This window comes from Cololabis saira, chromosome 18 (genome assembly GCF_033807715.1).
Source record: "Cololabis saira isolate AMF1-May2022 chromosome 18, fColSai1.1, whole genome shotgun sequence".
Taxonomy (NCBI): domain Eukaryota; kingdom Metazoa; phylum Chordata; class Actinopteri; order Beloniformes; family Belonidae; genus Cololabis; species Cololabis saira.
In genome coordinates this window covers 2,687,655-2,707,426 of record NC_084604.1, presented here as the reverse complement: position 1 = coordinate 2,707,426, position 19,772 = coordinate 2,687,655, and the positions used below count along the sequence as shown (strand labels likewise).

At 42.5% G+C, this 19,772-nt stretch overlaps 1 protein-coding gene across 1 annotated transcript; it reads right to left on the bottom strand.

Annotated features, from left to right (window-relative positions):
• Positions 1 to 918: 918 nt before the first annotated feature.
• Positions 919 to 19,460, bottom strand: LOC133418672 (G2/M phase-specific E3 ubiquitin-protein ligase-like). The gene is made up of 8 exons (XM_061707489.1): positions 19,173 to 19,460; positions 18,458 to 18,770; positions 17,703 to 17,884; positions 17,443 to 17,615; positions 16,675 to 16,889; positions 16,326 to 16,575; positions 5,222 to 5,373; positions 919 to 1,121 (listed from the first exon to the last, which is right to left on the bottom strand). Exons 1-8 carry the CDS (start codon positions 19,458 to 19,460, stop codon positions 919 to 921), a joined length of 1,776 nt encoding a protein of 591 aa, XP_061563473.1.
• Positions 19,461 to 19,772: the final 312 nt, after the last annotated feature.

The window sequence follows — 19,772 nt, the reverse complement described above, 5'->3', positions numbered from 1 at the left end:
TTCTGGGACATTCTGCTAACTATACTCAAGTAGGACAGGATTATTCTCACGTCACATTGTGTTGACAACAGAAACGTAACATGTCAGAAATAACCAGCTCTGAACTTGATGGAGGAGGAGACCCAGACCTGAGGGCTGGCTGAGGGACGCACGGCCGTCCCTGGAGGACGCACGGCCGTCCCTGGAGGGACGTTGTCTGGACCAGGTGTTGTTTCCAGATGTGTCAGCCGACCCCTGAAGGATGAGAGGGGACGGCCTGAACCACGTTTGTTTGTTCTGTTGGGACTAAAATATATCTTTTAGAGACGTTCAGGTGCTGGACATACTCTCCTCTGGGCTGGACACGGGTGTCCCTGCTGGACACGGGTGTCCCTGCTGGACACGGGTGTCTCTGCTGGACACGGGTGTCCCTGCTGGACACGGGTGTCTCTGCTGGACACGGGTGTCTCTGCTGGACACGGGTGTCTCTGCTGGACACGGGTGTCTCTGCTGGACACGGGTGTCTCTGCTGGACACGGGTGTCTCTGCTGGACACGGGTGTCTCTGCTGGACACGGGTGTCCCTGCTGGACACGGGTGTCTCTGCTGGACACGGGTGTCTCTGCTGGACACGGGTGTCTCTGCTGGACACGGGTGTCTCTGCTGGACACGGGTGTCTCTGCTGGACACGGGTGTCCCTGCTGGACACGGGTGTCTCTGCTGGACACGGGTGTCCCTGCTGGACACGGGTGTCTCTGCTGGACACGGGTGTCTCTGCTGGACACGGGTGTCCCTGCTGGACACGGGTGTCTCTGCTGGACACGGGTCAAACCTCCCATCCTGGCTGACCTGGACCCGTTCAGAGGTTGATGCTCCTGCAGTCCTGGATTCTGACACCGGTCAGTGTTCCTGACTGAATCTGTCCCGTCCCGTCCCGTCTTCAGTCCCGGAGCACCGGCTTCCTCCTCATTGGTCCCGCCGGGTCCCGTGAGCGGCCGCTCCGCCCCTCAGACGGGAGGACGGGTCGTGTCCTGCCGGCTCCTGCAGACGAGGACACACTGCCCCCTGCTGGCTGAAGGGAGAGCTGCACCTCCATCTCAACAGCAGCCAAACCTTCAACTCCAAAGAAAAACATGCAGGCATCTGGTGGATTGAAAAAAGTTAAAAAACCTTTATTTTGACTGGGTTACATCTAAAAAACACCAACGCGTGTCGGCTTGCGCCTTCCTCAGGGTGTATGGAGACAAGAGACAAAAACAATAATTCTAGGGGATTGAGTTCAGCTGTAGCTCCTCAGGTCAGTGCAGTTCTCCTCCAGGCCTGAAGGGGGCGCCGGCAGGAGCACACACATATTCTGCTTCCTGAACAATCAAACCAAATCAATTGACTGTAAATAAGTTACACAGTGTAGCAGTATAACATAAATCATGTGTGCCAAAATGAAAACCATACAAAGAATAATATAACTAAATATATAAAATATATAAATAAAATCTCTCTCTTAAACAAAAAAATCACAAAATGGCCTAAAAAGTAATAACAAAACAGAAGAGCGATGTGAATATCAATGCAGACAAAGAAACCCAACAGAAGAAGACAAATAATTATACAACAAAAATGTCTAAATCATAGAAAAGATGACAGGTCAGAATCCTCCTTGAGGCCAGGGAAGCTTCCCTTCCCTTCAGGCCCGGAGGAGCAACAGCTGAAGAATCCCCTAGACCAGGGGTCGGCAACCCAAAATGTTTTAGAGCCATATTGGACCAAAAACACAAAAAACAAATATGTCTGGAGCCGCAAAAAATTAAAAGTCTTGTATCAGCCTTAGAATGAAGGAAACACATGCTGCATGTTTCTATATTAGTTAGAACTGGGGGAAGATTTTTTTTTCATTATGCACTTCAAGAAAAAAGTCAAAATGTCGAGAAAAAAGTCAAAATATTGAGAGAAAAAAATCGAAATAGAGATTAAAAAGGAAAGGAAAAAGTAAGAAAAAAGAGAAAAGGAAAAAATAAGAAAAAAATTGAAAAAAAGAAGAAAAGGAAAAAAGAGAAAAAAAAGAAGAAAAAAAGGGAAAAAAAGGTCAAACATTTTTTTTAAAGCTCCAGGAGCCACTAGGGCGGCGCTAAAGAGCTGCATGCGGCTATGGAGCCGCGGTTTCCGACCCCTGCCCTAGAATTATGGATGCTTGTTGTCTCTTATCTCCATACACCCTGAGGAAGGCGCAAGCCGACACGCGTTGGTGTTTTTTAAACTTAACCCAGTCAAAATAAAGGTTTTTTTTTAAACTTTTTTCCACCAAAGTGCCTGTATTTTTTCTTTTGAGTTCACTGTTGCAGCCACTGCATGAACACCGGTGGTTGTGGGGACACCAGCAGCTCCTGTTGTTCTGTTCTTAGCAGCCAGACCTGGTTCCAGGACACCACTCCTCTGTTAGATGGTGTAGCAGGACGACCCGGACCTGCTGGGGACCAGAACCAGAACCAGAACCAGCACCCAGTCTCACGTCTTCTCCCCCCTTACGCGTATTTCTGCAGTGTCAGCAAGTGTTGGGGCGAGAGAGTCATGACTTCCTGTCAGACACGACTATGCAAAGACCTCCCGGGCTGAAGCTCCTGTCCTCAGGTGCTCCGGTGCAGCTGGACGGCGTCCACGTTGGACGTGTCGCTCCTGACCTTCTGCAGCATTTTCAAATGTACTCCAGATGATCTATTGTAAAGAAAATGCATATTTATGGATCGTATACAATCATATTTATTATCTCCACACCTCTATGAAAGCTACCCATGTTGTCAACGTTTTGCTGCCTTAACCGTCGTAGCTGTAGAGCGAGAGTATGGCAAGCCACCAGGGACAATCATTGTCCTGTTAATAAGACATTCTGTGATAAAACATCTAGAAACGGCCAAACATGTCTACAATTAGCTACAATTAGCCCTCCAACCCTCTTTCTTCAGGTTCTTTAGAGACCAAAGCTATAGCTTTTTGTGTTTCCCCTTTTCTGAGTGGAGATAAAGATGAAGAAGCTGGGTAATTGTTGTCTGCTCCGTGATGTCACTGCAGATTTTGAGCAGCTGGGATGTGGTTAACTCAGAAACCCAACCCATATGTCGTCTTACCAACTCATCCAGGAAGGACAAACATGAGAAGCCCAGCGAAGCTTTCTGCAAACATACATAACGGCTTCACCAGGAGGATCTTGTTTGATTATTGGGGTACAGAGGGTTTGCCAGGTGAGACCAAGGATGACCTGGTGAGCTCTGCCTGGTTATGATAGTTAGGATTAGGCTTATGCTTTATGATAATTGTTTTTATAGAGGGTTTACATTGACGTCACTTCCCCACTGGACCAGCCCCCTTACTCACACTGAGTGGTAAAACATCAGCAAAAACAATTGCAACTAGTGGAGAAGACGGGATAACAGCTGATTATGGGCTTAAATTAAAGGCAGTTGGACTTGACAGTGACCCGTACAGTTACCCCAAGAACCAGTGGTTCATGGACATTAATATTTGGTACAGTTACCCCAAGAACCAGTGGTCCATGGACATTAATATTTGGTACAGTTACCAAGAACCAGTGGTCCATGGACATTAATATTTGGTACAGTTACCAAGAACCAGTGGTCCATGGACATTAGTATTTGGTACAGTTACCAAGAACCAGTGGTCCATGGACATTAATATTTGGTACAGTTACCAAGAACCAGTGGTCCATGGACATTAATATTTGGACACCAATCCAGTTTCCTGATATTTATATGTACTTAATTTCTACGCCGGGGAAATACACGAAGCAAAGCTTGAAGATACAAAAGTCTTGACGCTTGGTCCGACTTCAAGGCAGGATTTGTTGTAGAAATTAAAGTGATGAGGACACTGAACTTTATGATTTGACCGTTTAACGTTAGCTACCCAAAAATCCAATATTACCTGATACAAAATGGGAACCACAAATCCACGTTTCGGCGCCTGGAATCCAGTTGTTTCTGTGAATTGCAGCGATCCATTTGTTAAGCTTATTTTTCGGCAGTCTGTAAAACGATAACTGATTTCTTGCTAAATCTATGAGTACAGTCGATCCCACAACTGCTCTTTCCCATTTTAGATGTTTTCCAGTTGCTCAAACTGAAAGTTTACGCTGACATTCAGTCTTTCTGCCACTCAGTCTTTCTGACACTCAGTCTTTCTGACACTCAGTCTTTCTGACACTCAGTCTTTCTGACACTCAGTGGCCGAAACCCGCTGTGAAGTCGCATCTGTGACGCCATCATTCCCTCCCCTATAAATACACACCAGTTCTAGTAATGAACCTCTTGCTAACCAGTGCTAACAGCTTTCATCTGAGAGCAAACGTCCCATAAATGGCACCGGTGTAACAGTGACCCCTCACTGAGCTAGCAGCAACTTTACAGCTTCATTCAGCTTTAGCGTTGACGTTTCACCGTCATGAACTGGATTCAGGGGAAGCTGCTCTAGACTCACCAGGTGGGACTAACCAAGATCGCTGTTTGATGTCTCGGTTGATTCTACGGCTTGTCCTGATTGGATCGTACCTGAAGTCAAGTTATCAGCATTGATTATTTGGCTGTGAAAATTCCATCAATGTCAACAACCCAAACTAATGATGCCGTTCCTGAGATACGGCCCAGTCCAAACACTCGCTGTTGTAGAATAGTGTCTTAAATGTTTGCCGTTTTCAACCTCCATACACGCCTGGTAATATGTTTTAATTTATTTTCCTTTGAATTGACCTTTCCTTTATTTTTGATATCAGCTTTATTTAAGTGCTCTTTTGTAGTTGCTGATTTAAACCCGTGTTATTTTCGAGCTGGAATCTCAAAAATATGCCAAGTTAGGATAGGGTTAAAAATCCTTTGATTGTTTTTTGTTGTTGTTTTTTAACTTTTTTTTTACCAGCGTCACTGAATGCTGCAAACAGTGGTGTGCAGTGACCACGGAAGGCCATTTTAGGTGCTCAAAACACATTTTTTACTGCCATTTCTACAGCAGCAAGCATTGTTAAAGTTGCATTTTGTGCCCCTGGTGGTTTGCCATACTCAACCTGTCCCTCCATGGCGTTTCAGGGGTCGCTCACTGGCCTCGTGTCCTTCATGTCAGATGCTCCGCGTGAGCATCCACTTTTCTTTTGTCTGGACGGTGCCTTTTGTTTCATATTTGAAAAACGTCCTGAGTTTTTCAGCCTTTCTTTTCCTCTTCTGGCGGAGCGTTATTCGCCTCACGCCAGGTGAAGCCGCTCAACACGTCCGGTTCCTCCTCTGAAGACGGCGGCAGATCCTGGCGGAGGCGTCGCTCCTCCTGTCTCGGCTCTCTTAGGATGCTTTCACTCCTGTCCTGTTTGGAGCAGTTGTTCCGGAACAGGGAGGGTTTCTCCCTAAAGATCAGTTGGTTTGGTACATAGCAATACACAGCAATCGCCCTCGGGTGCGGGACAGAACAAGCAAGCTGAGATCTCCTAGGAAAGGTGGTCTCGGCTCGCTGCCATTCCAGACCTGGAGCGGTTCGTTTGCAGTGAGAACAGAATCCACACAGCAACCAATTAACCACAGAAACAAACTAGCCACATTCGCTTACGATCAGTACTCGAGTTGTAAAACAAAATCAGGGGGATGGTGGATTTGATCATATGGGGACAGATCATTTGTGCTGATTACAAATAATATAATATATTACAAATAATAGCAGTGACCAAAACAGCTGCAGAAATACTGCAGGAATGACATAGCAGCAGTTAAATGCAGCCTTCTGTAAGCTTTAAATATCCACTGGGCTTACATCAAATACATCAAAACACAACAATAAAAAACACTTTTCTGAACTTATCAATATGACTCTGTCCTTCACAGGATAAGTAACATGGATCACTGCAAAAACTCACAATCTTAACAAGAATATTTGTCTTATTTCTAGTTAAAATGTCTCATTTTAGTAAAAAAAAACACTTAAAACAAAACTCATCACTGGAAAAAAACAACAATTTTCACCTGTTTCAAGTAGATTTTCACTTGAAATAAGTAGAAAAATCTGCCAGTGGAACAAGATTTTTTTGCTTGTAATAAGAAGATAAATCTTGTCCCACTGACAGATTTTCCTACTTATTTCAAGTGAAAATTTACTTGAAACAGGTGAAAATGGTCAAATAAGGTATTTTTCTGGTGATGACTCTAAATGTTGAAATAGCAGTAAAACCACATTCATTGATGAAATGATAAAAGGGATGGAAAGGAGGGAAGGCAGTTTTACAGGGGGGATGATTTGGACCGTTTTTATTTCAGGGGGGATGATTTGGACCGTTTTTATTTCAGGGGGGGGATGATTTGGACCGTTTTTATTTCAGGGGGGATGATTTGGACCGTTTTTATTTCAGGGGGGATGATTTGGACCGTTTTTATTTCAGGGGGGGGGATGATTAAGACCGTTTTTATTTCAGGGGGGGATGCCGTCCCCCCTCATCCCCCTCAACTCCAGTACTGCTTATGATGCTCCATAGTAGTTGTTTTTCCCGGGGAAGAGGAAACTCCTTCCACGTTCATTTCTGACCAATGAGAGAACAGTTGGTTCATTTGTTAACAGCTTTGAACCGCTACAGACGGTTGTGAACACAAACGCCACAAACCAAAAACCAAACAACTGTATGGATTTAGCCCCTGAATCGGAACAAAACAAACGGGCCACAGGTCTGAAAGCACTCTTATTTTCCTCCCACGTTATCAAGTTTGTTGAAATGCTGTACATAGGAACAGATTTTAAGACTTTGTCATAGAGATACTGATACAATAGTTGTCTTTTAATGCACTGTTGTTGCTCAAATATTTAGTGGTCACTAAAGTATTTCATGTTTTTAAAGCGCTGCCTTGGACGGCAGCTCGGCCAGGTCCTGGTGCAGCTCACGCCATCGTCACATCCAGAGCACTTCTCTTTCGCTCTCCTCTCACACTTTTTGTATATTGTTGCATGTGCCTGCCCCCCCCACCACGGAGACGTAAGCACTTATTATCCCCCAGGTTGTACAGACGGATGGACGCTCCTCCTGCAGAGCTGACCTGCCGCTCCTCCTCCACCTGCACCAATGATCAGCTCTTTTCCAACAGTTTGAATTGATCTACAGGTGTTTGATCTTTTGGCGCTTTTCCACTAGAACCTACTCAGCCCGACTCACCTCGGTTTGGTTCTTCTCCACCAGGGGTCTAACGTGCTGAGTAGATACTTTTCTGTAACTATTCTGCTGAGGTTCTAAGCTGCTGAGTCGGCTGTATCTGACATCATCACACTACAGGACACCGATTGGTCGGGGGGTTGGAGTCAGACGTCTGAGTCAGGAGGAGGAAATCAGAGAAAGAGACTCTGACGGATTCTTGTTCATTTTATTCAACCAGCAACGGCAGCAAAAGTCTGTTTCATGATCCAACTCTGAGGGTCAGATGTTCATAAACCTGGTGCTGAGGAGAGAATTAAAAAGATCTAGACGGAGATAAGGAACGACCAGATCTACCAGGAGCTCTGTCTCTTCATAGCTGCTCACGGCTCCAGCTGACTTTTCAGCAGAGACAAACTGAAAAAAAAAAGCGTTGCCACTTGAAGCTTCTCTCACTCTCATTTTTTAACTTGGTATCAAACACAAGCCACAGACCCAGCAGCACATCTATCATCTCCTCCAGGTTCTACATCTTTAGTGTTGTTGTCTTCTTCCTTTAGACACAATCAAATACGTCACAGCAGCTTCACTCCAACCTCCTACTTCAGCTCCAGGTGCTGGATTGTAGTGGAAAAGAAACCAGGCCGAGTCGAGCCGAGTAGGTACTAGTGGAAAAGCGCCTTTAAAGGGAAAGTTCAGTTTTTTACAACCTGGACCTTATTTCTGGCATTTTTTATGGTCGTATACTCACCCAGAAAAGTTTGGTGTCATTTGGAGTCCTTCGGAAGACATTAGGAGTTTTTTGCGAGCCGCTTCTCCATATAACGGTAGTGAACGGGGCACAGCGGGACACAGACGATGCAGCGTCTAAATAACACATGATTGCCGCGAAACTCTTCATTTCTTTTATGAATCACTAGATCTGCTTCTGCGAGTCTTCCAGGACCTGTTGTCTACATCCGGGGCTGTGTGTGTAACAAATAAATCAGTTTGTAAACAAGACCTCTGAACTCATGACGTCATCTCTGTGCGCGCATTCCAGACACAGCTCCGTGTACAGCTGGAGTTCACTACTGTTAGTTTACTGTTAGTTATTTGAAACATGTCTGAATATTTGTCAAATTCTGAGGTTGTGGACGACGACTTTGAATATGATGGACGTCCTTACCGTTTTGAGCCAGAGTATACGGCTGAAGAGCTCACTGAATGGAGGACAGAGTGCGCGCACAGAGATGACGTCATAAGTTCAGAGGTCTTGTTTACAAACTGATTTATTTGTTACACACACAGCCCCGGATGTAGACAACATGTCCTGGAAGCAGATCTAGTGATTCATAAAAGAAATGAACGAGTTTCGCAGCAATAATGTGTTATTTAGACGCTGCATCGTCTGTGTCCCGCTGTGCCCCGTTCACTACCGTTATATGGAGAAGCGGCTCACACAAAACTCCTAATATCTTCCGAAGGACTCCAAATGACACCAAACACCTCTGGGTGAGTATACGACCATAAAAAATGCCAGAAATAAGGTCCAGGTTGTAAAAAACGTAACTTTCCCTTTAACTCCCAACCAGCGGCAGCAGAGAGCTTCACAGGTCCAGCGTGTGTCCACTCTCCTGTGTGTGCGTGTGCGTGTGCGTGTGCGTGTGCGTGTGCGTGTGTGTGTGCGTGTGAGAGAGTCCACATGAAATCTACACATGTAGTCTTTTCATATGTTTGTAGATCAGGCAGCAATGAGAAGAAGAAAACATTTATTTAGCTGCTTTTAGCAAACGTGTCCAAGTTTCACTGTACAGATGTGAAATGAGAAGAAGTCATGTATATTTATTTTATATCCTCTATAATAAAACCCTCTTTTGTCTCAGTCGTGTTCTTCATCAAAGCCACAACAGTGGCGTAGGCAGAAATATTTTTTTGGGTGGACCAGGACAAAAATGGGTGGGCCATATTGTCCCAGAAAAAGCGGACTTATAAAAACTTTTAAGCAGAAAACATGACAAACATGCCTGACGCAGGTGCTTCCAGTGCCAAACCCTCCCTGGCAGGTGGTTAGGCCGGCAGCTCCACTGGGGAAATGTCTGCACATTTTACACAAAATCGCATCCTTGTTTAGGCCACGTTTCCACATAGCCGGGTATTTACAAAAACAGATATTTCCCCCTCTACGTTTTGAAAGATACCATCATTTACACGAACCCGCATAAATAGCTGTTAAGGTGCTATGAGCAGCCAAACCTACAGGGGGCAGTGTAACGAGAAGATAAAGTCATGCTAGCCAATCAGAATCCTGGAAAAAAACATCAACAAATGACACAAGTAACTTCCAGTTACTTCCAAGATGAACGAGAGTCTTTGGTTTGGAGTGACAGAGAAGTGGAGTTACTTTTAAGTGTGACGTTAGAATATAAAACAGGTAGAATACAAGAAAATATTAACGGTGGCCAAACACATTGTAAACACAGGTTGCACTAATTTTTTTAAATTTTTTTTTACCTCGTCTGCACACATATTAATGGTTGATACTATGCCGGTAAAAACCTGAGGCGTACATACACAGCACGGTGGCTTAGTGGTTAGCACTGTTGCCTCACAGCAAGAAGGTTCCCGGTTCGACTCCCTGGCCCAGCAGGACCTTTCTGTGTGGAGTTTGCATGTTCTCCCCATGCTTACGTGGGTTTCCTCCGGGTACTCCGGCTTCCTCCCACAGTCCAAAAACATGCATGCTAGGTTAATTGATGATTCTAAATTGCCCGTAGGTGTGAGTGTGAGTGTGTCTGGTTGTTTGTGGGGACTGCGGGTGGAAACTAGCATTACTGCTAAACCCGGTGTATTCATACTGCTTAATGTAGTGTGCATTAATATGCATTGTCCCGTCTAAATACACTTTGAAACATATGTGCATTATTACTGTATTTAGTATATATACACACAGTGGGGAGGACAAGTATTTGATACACTGCCGATTTTGCCGATTTTGCAGGTTTTCCCACTTGCAAAGCATGTAGAAGTCTGTAATTTTTATCATAGGTACTCTTGAACTGTGAGTGATGGAATCTAAAAAAAAATCCAGAAAATCACATTGTAGGATTTTTAAGTAATTAATTTGCATTTTATTGCATGACATAAGTATTTGATCACCTGTCAACCAGTAAGACTTCCGGCTCTCACAGACCTGTTAGTTCTTCTTTAAGAAGCCCTCCTGTTCTCCACTCATTACCTGTATTAACTGCACCTGTTTGAACTCGTCGTTACCTGTATAAAAGACACCTGTCCACACACTCAATCAAACAAACTCCAACCTCTCCACAATGGCCAAGACCAGAGAGCTGTGTAAGGACATCAGGGATAAGATTGTAGACCTGCACAAGGCTGGGATGGGCTACAGGACAATAGGCAAGCAGCTTGGTGAGAAGGCAACAACTGTTGGCGCAATTATTAGAAAATGGAAGAAGTTCAAGATGACGGTCAATCTCCCTCGGTCTGGGGCTCCATGCAAAATCTCACCTCGTGGGGCATCAATGATCATGAGGAAGGTGAGGGATCAGCCCAGAACTACACGGCAGGACCTGGTCAATGACCTGAAGAGAGCTGGGACCACAGTCTCAAAGAAAACCATTAGTAACACACTACGCCGTCATTGATTAAAATCCTGCAGCGCACGCAAGGTCCCCCTGCTCAAGCCAGTGCATGTCAAGGCCCGTCTGAAGTTTGCCAATGACCATCTGGATGATCCAGAGGAGGAATGGGAGAAGGTCATGTGGTCTGATGAGACTAAAATAGAGCTTTTTGGTCTAAACTCCATTCGCCGTGTTTGGAGGAAGAAGAAGGATGAGTACAACCCCAAGAACACCATCCCAACCGTGAAGCATGGAGGTGGAAACATCATTCTTTGGGGATGCTTTTCTGCAAAGGGGACAGGACGACTGCACCGTATTGAGGGGAGGATGGATGGGGCCATGTATCGCGAGATCTTGGCCAACAACCTCCTTCCCTCAGTAAGAGCCTTGAAGATGGGTCGGGGCTGGGTCTTCCAGCATGACAACGACCCGAAACACACAGCCAGGGCAACTAAGGAGTGGCTCCGTAAGAAGCATTTCAAGGTCCTGGAGTGGCCTAGCCAGTCTCCAGACCTGAACCCAATAGAAAATCTTTGGAGGGAGCTGAAAGTCCGTATTGCCCAGCGACAGCCCCGAAACCTGAAGGATCTGGAGAAGATCTGTATGGAGGAGTGGGCCAAAATCCCTGCTGCAGTGTGTGCAAACCTGGTCAAGAACTACAGGAAACGTCTGATCTCTGGAATTGCAAACAAAGGTTTCTGTACCAAATATTAAGTTCTGTTTTTCTGATGTATCAAATACTTATGTCATGCAATAAAATGCAAATTAATTACTTAAAAATCATACAATGTGATTTTCTGGATTTTTTTTTTAGATTCCATCACTCACAGTTGAAGAGTACCTATGATAAAAATTACAGACTTCTACATGCTTTTCAAGTGGGAAAACCTGCAAAATCGGCAGTGTATCAAATACTTATTCTCCCCACTGTATATATATGCATACATACGCATACACATACATACATATACACATACAAACCCAGTGATTTTTTTTGGGGGGGGTGGGGGGGGTGACGACATCCACTGCCAATCCAGGAAGCAAGAACACACGGAGGCCTCACGTCAAGCACGGGAAATCTGCAACAAAAACCACAAATGAAACACAAAACCAACAAAACCGACACAGAGCCGTCAAAAAAACACGAACAGCAATCGACCCAAATCTCGATATTTGATCACAGTCTGAGCTAAGCTACCGCTACCGCTACCTAACCCCAAAAACTACAGAGCAAGCATGCAGGTGTATGAGAGGCCGTTTAGGAAGTAATTCATATTTGCTCTCACATGACACCCTATACTCTCTTACAAACACTAGTATAGTCACGCACACATACTATCATATTCTCACACATATACTAGTATAGTCACACACACACATACTTACTATCATACTCTCTCACAAACATTAGTATACTCACACACACTTACTACTATAGTCACACACATATACTAGTATAGTCACACACACTGACTATCATATTCTCTCACATATACTAGTATAGTCACACACACTGACTATCATATTCTCTCACATATACTAGTATAGTCACACACACTGACTATCATATTCTCTCACATATACTAGTATAGTCACACACACTGACTATCATACTCTCTCACATATACTAGTATAGTCACACACATATACTAGTATAGTCACACACACTGACTATCATACTCTCACACACTGACTATCATACTCTCTCACATATACTAGTATAGTCACACACACTGACTATCATATTATCTCACATATACTAGTATAGTCACACACACTTACTACTATAGTCACACACATATACTAGTATAGTCACACACACTGACTATCATACTCTCTCACATATACTAGTATAGTCACACACATATACTAGTATAGTCACACACACTTACTACTATAGTCACACACACTGACTATCATACTCTCTCACATATACTAGTATAGTCACACACACATATACTAGTATAGTCACACACACATACTATCATACTCTCACACATATACTACTATAGTCACACACACCTACTATCATACTCTCTCACATACACTATTATACTCAAAATGACTAAAACAGGAAGTTAGTTTGTTTAAACAGGAAATAGGCTACTATAAGCTCATTCCTTCATTGGTGTGCAGCTCTGGGAGCTTACTGCTAGCCAAATAAGCTGTGTGAGAGAACTGAAATCAAGAAGGCAACTTTATCATTTTGTAAGTAACTGCAGTTGCAAATATGATTTTTCCACTAATTGACCTACTTTTACAAAGCAACTTTTTGTTAGCCGTACATGGTAATGAGGAGAGTATTAGGACTTTTTTCACTAATGCAATGAGGTGCCTTCAGCACATTACAAGGGAAACTGACAGAGGTGGATATGACAGCAGGATTTTGGATCGGTTATTTTTTGAGCTTAATGGATATGCACAGACAATTTTGTTTTTTAGCCAGCAGTTTGACAGAGGTGTCGATCAAGAAAGCTTTGTAACACTGGAGGCCCTAGATTCATGTTTTTGTTCCATCATAAATTCATTTCAAAACTCAAGATCGCTGCATATGAGCCAAAGGGAAATGTTGACTTCAAGAGGCCCACCAACAATAATAACTGGCCGGCCTGGTCGCCCACAGTACAATATTCTACCTGAACAGATTATGTATTGTTTATCCCTGGGAATGAGCTGGCAAAGAATAGCTTTATGCTTTGGTATCAGTAGGACATTGTACAGCCACAGACAAAATCTTCAAATTGGATCACTGGCCTACACAACAATGTCCGCTGACGTCTTGGGTGATATAGTCCGTGACATTCTTCAAACAACCCCAAATGCTGGAGAAAGATATATACATGGAAGCCTTAGATCACGGAACATCCGTATACAGCGGTGGCGTCTAAGACATTGCCTGCAAGAACTTGATCCTATAGGAAGGGCCCTTCGTCGCCGCCGTGCAATTCGGCGAAGAATATATAATGTTCAAACTCCCAATCAATTATGGTGAGTGTTTTGGTTGTTACTCAAAACATTTTATTTATTACTTCTTCTTAACTTCTTAGTTTCCCATTACTCCTTAAACTCTTGCAAATACCCAATCCTAACTGTTTGTCCAGTAAATGAACCATTAGAGGATATTAATAAACTTTGTCATATTGAAAAGTGTGTCATTATTTCAAGCTTGCTTACTGCAGGTCAACATGCAGCCTAATGTAGGTAGGCCTAATTTTTTTTATTTCTGTCTATAGAAATGTCTGTTTTTAAACTGTACCCATTCCTCGCTTTATTCTTGATTACCATATTTTCTGGACTATAATCCGCACCTGCATATAAACCGCATCCGCTTTATTTATTTTTTTTTTAATTATAAAAAAAAGATATACAAACCGCACCTGCATACAAGCCGCATCCACTCTATTTAAAAAAAAAAAAGATATTCAAGCCGCAGATATTTATGTTAGATTAGATATTTACTACATGTATAGAAGGATTTTGAACTGTAAATGATGTACATGTTTGTACCTAAATAGATCCTTTTCTAACTGTCTTTTAACACGGCAGCAACTTTGCTGATTAAAACGGGACAGAACCAAGAGAAAATAACCGGTATATATTTATGTATTTATCTGTTTGAAATCTGCTTCTACCTACTTCTATCTGCTAAAGAAGTAGTAGGGTATTCTTCTTTGAATTTATTTTTCCTTATTTTTGATTCTAATTCCGGTTAGAGCCCCGAGCGGTGGAAGAAAAATCCAGAGAATAGCCGCACCTTTGTATAAACTGCATGGTTCAAAACCTATGAAAAAAGTAGCTTATAGTCCAGAAAATACGGTACTTACTTTTTATTTGGGACCTGGGTACTTGACTTACAGACAGGGAGCAACAACCATGTCTGACCTCTCCCAAGTTAGGATCAATAAAGTCTATCTATCTATCTATCTATCTATCTATCCATCCATCCATCCATCCATCCATCCATCCTTGGAATGTAGTTCATTACATCCTACCAGTTTCGCACATCTAATTTGATGCTCTGTTACTTAGCCAACAGTGTGTTGTCTTAGTTAATTTAAGTGGCTTTTTATACATGATCCGTTTCAATCTCAGGGCTACACTTAAGTAATTATTTCCTATTTTTCTCCCCACAGGCACATAGATGGAAACCATAAACTGGTTAGGTGGCGAATGGTCTTCCATGGATGTGTGGATGGCTTTAGCCGAACTATAATATACTTACAGTGTCTCAACAACAACAGGGCCTCAAGTGTCCTGGGACTGTTCTGTACTGGAGTACAGACCTTTGGTCTCCCTCTAAGGGTACGCTCTGACCACGGAATGGAGAACACAGGGGTTGCCAGATATATGTTGGAGAGACGAGGGCTGAACAGAGGCAGTGTCATTACTGGTCGCAGTGTCCATAATCAGCGAATCGAGCGTTTATGGGCTGAGCTTAACAGAGTTGTATCATTCCACTTCATCAACCTGTTCACTTTCATGGAAAATGAGGGCGTATTGGATTCAACAGATGAACAACACCTGTTTTGTCTCCATTATATCTACTTGCCAAGAGTTCAAAGGGCAGCTGCAGAATTCCGAAATCAGTGGAACAACCATGGATTGTCTACAGAGGGAGGACAGACACCTCTACAACTGTGGCACAGAGGTGTTCTCCAGTCTGCTGGAGCTGGTGCTACTCGTGACATTTTTGATAGACATGATGCCTTTGCAATTAATGAAGACAACCCTCCTGAGTTAGAGACTGAGAACAATGTTGTTATTCCGGAAAAGAACTTCACTGTGAATGCAGCAGTTATGGACAGGATTCAACATACAATAGATCCATTGAGTGATGATGGTAATCATGGTATCAATTTATTTTTAGGCCTGCTACATTTTCTTAATCAACATTAACAAGGCAACATAACACTTGTTGTAGTTTGTGAACAGAAGTTTACTGTATCACCCTGTGGCGAGTTCTTGTGTTTTATTAAATATGACTGATTGATGTATATGACCTCATATTTGTGTTATGAAAACAAAAAACAATACAAAAAAAGATTACGGTATGTAACTGTCAAGTAACAAGTAAGAACAGTAAGGAGCACACTAACTGTAATAAAATAACCCACCTCAAAATCACATCAATCAGCCCGGAAAATAAATGTTCTCAAAAAAAAATATTTCAACTGACCATCCAAGGCAAAACAGGGTTCCTAAATTCAGTAATATTACTCTCCCCTTGGTGTCTATAATACCCTTGGTATTTTCTAAATGAAAGTCCCCAATGTCTTTGAAATCAGTGTAAATGTGAAAAAGTGGCCGTCTATTATGTGTTGGCCTAAACTATGATGTAACTGTGAGGTAGCAAGTAACGTTAAGTGGTACACAACTGTACACAACATTATTAAAAACTTGACTAACATTTATCACTATTCTGCTTTATATTCTAAAAGCAAATAAAAACAGCTTAAATCATCAAATAATATACTCAAAGTCATATCCCCAAAATATGAATGAATGAAATGGTCTCAGCAAATTTTCAACGGACCGCACGAGGGAAAACAGGGTTCCTAAATTCAGCATTATTACTCTCGACCAAAACCCTGGGTATTTTCTAATGCATAGTCCATACTGTCTTTGAACTCAGTGTATGCGTCACAAAGTGGCAGCTTCAGACAGTTGATGCATGTGTTGGCCATAGGCAAACAGCGTCCTGGGGTTACAGACTGGTCATGTAGGAAATCAATTGTTGGTTGAGGAGAGAAGCCAATTGGTGGGACGATGCTTGCACCAGTTGCAAAGGCTAAGACATCGCTTAGCTTTGAGGCTCCGGCCTCCTCTAATACACGGAAAAAAACAACAAAAAACAATGTCAATGTACAGAAAATATCACACTATATTGTCATGAGACAGAGCCATATGCAACACCAATATTTACCCTCAACATCCAGCAAGTAATCTCTCCAAAATGGCACAACACGTTCCTCTGCCATTCTCTTGTTGCTTCCTGCTACAGACAGTCTAATTTGGAAGAGCTGATCCATGGAGTTGGCTGTGAGTGGAGGTGGTTGATGGCACAGCAAGGCTCTAAAAATCTCTGGGTACGTCCTCATGGCATCCAGGACACCAAGGGTTTTCAGTCCCTCTTTAAATCTGCAAAGATTAAAAGATGACACAACAAAATAAATCCTTCAAACTATTAATTCAAAATGCCAGCAGAGGTTAAATGACATCTAGGCTGGTAAAACATTTGAAATGTTTAAATTTACATTTCGTCAGTCTGTCAGAATCTGAAATAATTCACAGAATAGACGATCAATCATCATTTTAACCTTTTTAACTCAAGACACATGAAAACAATGAATTATTATTCTCTTTTAACTCACTCTTTCTAATGAATTGCTATGTTAACATGTGAAAATCATGAACTATCATTTTAATCAGGTCTTTCCATGAATTATGATTATTTTCATTCAGTATATCCTGTTTTAAACAACATTTTATCATATTCAGTATTATAATCATGACACAGTCTTTTTAACCACATTTTGCCATGAACTATTATGCTCAGCCATTAGCTCTTGGTTAGGCTTAGCTTTTTATCATGTTCACTATTATAACCATGACACTTGCATTTGGAGATGAAACTGTTGTAAAAACCACCGGTCATCTTTATACTAAAAACTTTCTGAATTGCGTTACAAACCTTTCAAATGCCCCAGAGACTCTGTGGACCACCTGGAACATGACAATATCTTGAACCGACAGATCTCTGTCTTCAATGCATTTTAATGGCCTGAGACACCCAGCATTTGCCAGAAAATCTTGCAGTGGTTCTGTTGCACGCATCGGATCCTCAAAAGATGTACTTTCAGACACCTACAAGCAGCACACAATATAAAGACAGAAAAAATTAGCCATAGCATAGCAGAACATAATGTGTATTGATTCACTATATATTCTGACCTTTTTTACTTTCTCGTAGAGGTCTGCATCAGCAATGTCCTCCAGAACAGGCTTTATCGTGGAACTGCCACCAACCAGATGGGAGTACAGCGCTGGTGTAAAGAATCCTGGTGGAGGACCGCCATGTACCAGGCTTATAGCAATGGCCCGCCCAGCAATAAAATATCGATCCTCTCTTAAAGCTAGAACAAACATGGCATAGAGGGAGAACATCGATAAAAATATATGGTACAAACTTACAGACATAAAATATGTTCAGTAAAAGATGTGTGACATCCAGTCGGTGGCGGCACAGGACAAGAAATGACTGACACTTCACAAAAAAGAGTTTATAGCCACTTCCACAGCAGAACCATCTAGAATATTTAGTTCCTGCACCCTCTCTACCCCAAACTACAGGGTTTCCTGTGTTGTCTACGTTTGCACCATAGGAACATGTTCGTGAGCTTCGTGAAACATTTTAAAAAGTGCAATGAGGTCTGCGCTGAAAGTATGTGGAACTAGTAGAAGTAAGTTTGAAGATCATTCCAATGGGACAAAATTGACAGAAACATTTTAATATTGCCAAAAGATATAAAAAGTACTAAAAGGTTAAACACAAATAATAATGTACAGTAGAAGCTACTTATAATTAAAGGATGGAGTAATTAGACTGCAAAAAAATGGCATAAGATGTGAGCATAATAATGAAAAAAGATTCAAAGAACAATACGCATGCAGAGTTCCCAAAATATACATGTGTTTTTATCACGTACCTGTGCTGTCCAATGCTAGGTTCAATCTCCCTGCCCTGCCCTCAAACATTGGTGACACTGCAAGGGCTTCCATAAGCAACCGCAGGAATTCCCTTCTCGGGCCACCAAGGTCCACAGCCTCTTCGCTCAGTCCCAAGTCATCAGAGAACTTGATCTTCATCTGATACTTGGGATTGTAGGATAGCCTCTTGAACGCCCGAAAAGCACCATCCAGCACTGAGGACCTGTTGATGTTGAATCTGCATATCTGGGTGGGATCAATTTGAGATGCAAGACTGAGGAGGACTTCTGGGGCTGATTCTGTGTTTGTTTGCTCAGATACCTTGTTGAGTGAAATAAAGAAGAAAGAAATATCAATAAAGTGTAACAATTATCTAGTTTTCTGCATAAAATGTGATAACACAATCAAAGTTAGTTTCTTCAAAGATAGCCACTGCATCTTCAGTGTTAGTAGAATGTAACACTGTGGCTAACTATACAATTTATCAGAATAGAAAATACTGTTTGATGTAAAAAATTATTTATTGTGTAGAATGAAAAAGACTGAGATCAATGATCATCATCAGGTCTTGCCCTCAAAAAACAAGCTGTCAATGGCATGGTTATCTAGATATAACAACTACAAATTTGCATCTTTTAACCATCTGACGCATCTAGCTTCTAGCCTAAATGTTTATGAAGAAACCAATTGAAAAATATTTGATTCATGGGCTACATACGCATGACTCTGAAGACTAGCCATTATAGCCTGGTTAAGATCCTCATCATCAGAAGAGAGATCTGAGGTTGAACCCATGATGGACAGGTAGGCAGCATAGTGGTCAGTCCTCCCTGCATCACCACTGGGTGCACTGGGTGCTTCTGGTGGTTCAGCTTCAGTCGCAATTTCAACCAATGCTTGTGGTGCAGAGAGCAGTGTAGCTGTCGCGGCGGTGTCACTGGATGCATGTGGGGTGGCAGGAGGCTGAGTTGAAATTTGGTTTCCCCTGGACCGTGTACACATATAGCCTCCAGCTTGGAAGTTGGTGGATGCTACTGTGGTGTTAATCTCCACACAGTCATCTGAATCTGTGCTGTCAAACTAAAACAACAAAAAATACAAAATGTTGGAATTATTCTAAAAAATGACATCTGGATAAGCATTCATTTAAAATCTCTTACCTGAAATGGAAGATCCCTTCCTGGCCGTATGTACAACGCCTTTGCTTTAAAGACTTTATGGATAATGAAGCCATTTAACTCCTGGCCCTCGCGCAGCTTTGGTGACACCAATTTGTTGCCACATCCCATCAACAGTTCAACACTGGGAAAATAA

Excerpts from the sequence above, each read along its gene's own strand:
- LOC133418672 (XM_061707489.1), bottom strand. The coding sequence starts at position 19,460 with ATGTGTACACGGTCCAGGGGAAACCAAATTTCAACTCAGCCTCCTGCC. Across the intron at positions 18,771-19,172 it reads GTCTTCAGAGTCATGCGTAT|CAAACAAACACAGAATCAGC; the intron begins GTAGCCCATGAA and ends AAGGTATCTGAG. Across the intron at positions 1,122-5,221 it reads GTTGAGCGGCTTCACCTGGC|ATGCCTGCATGTTTTTCTTT; the intron begins GTGAGGCGAATA and ends TCAATCCACCAG.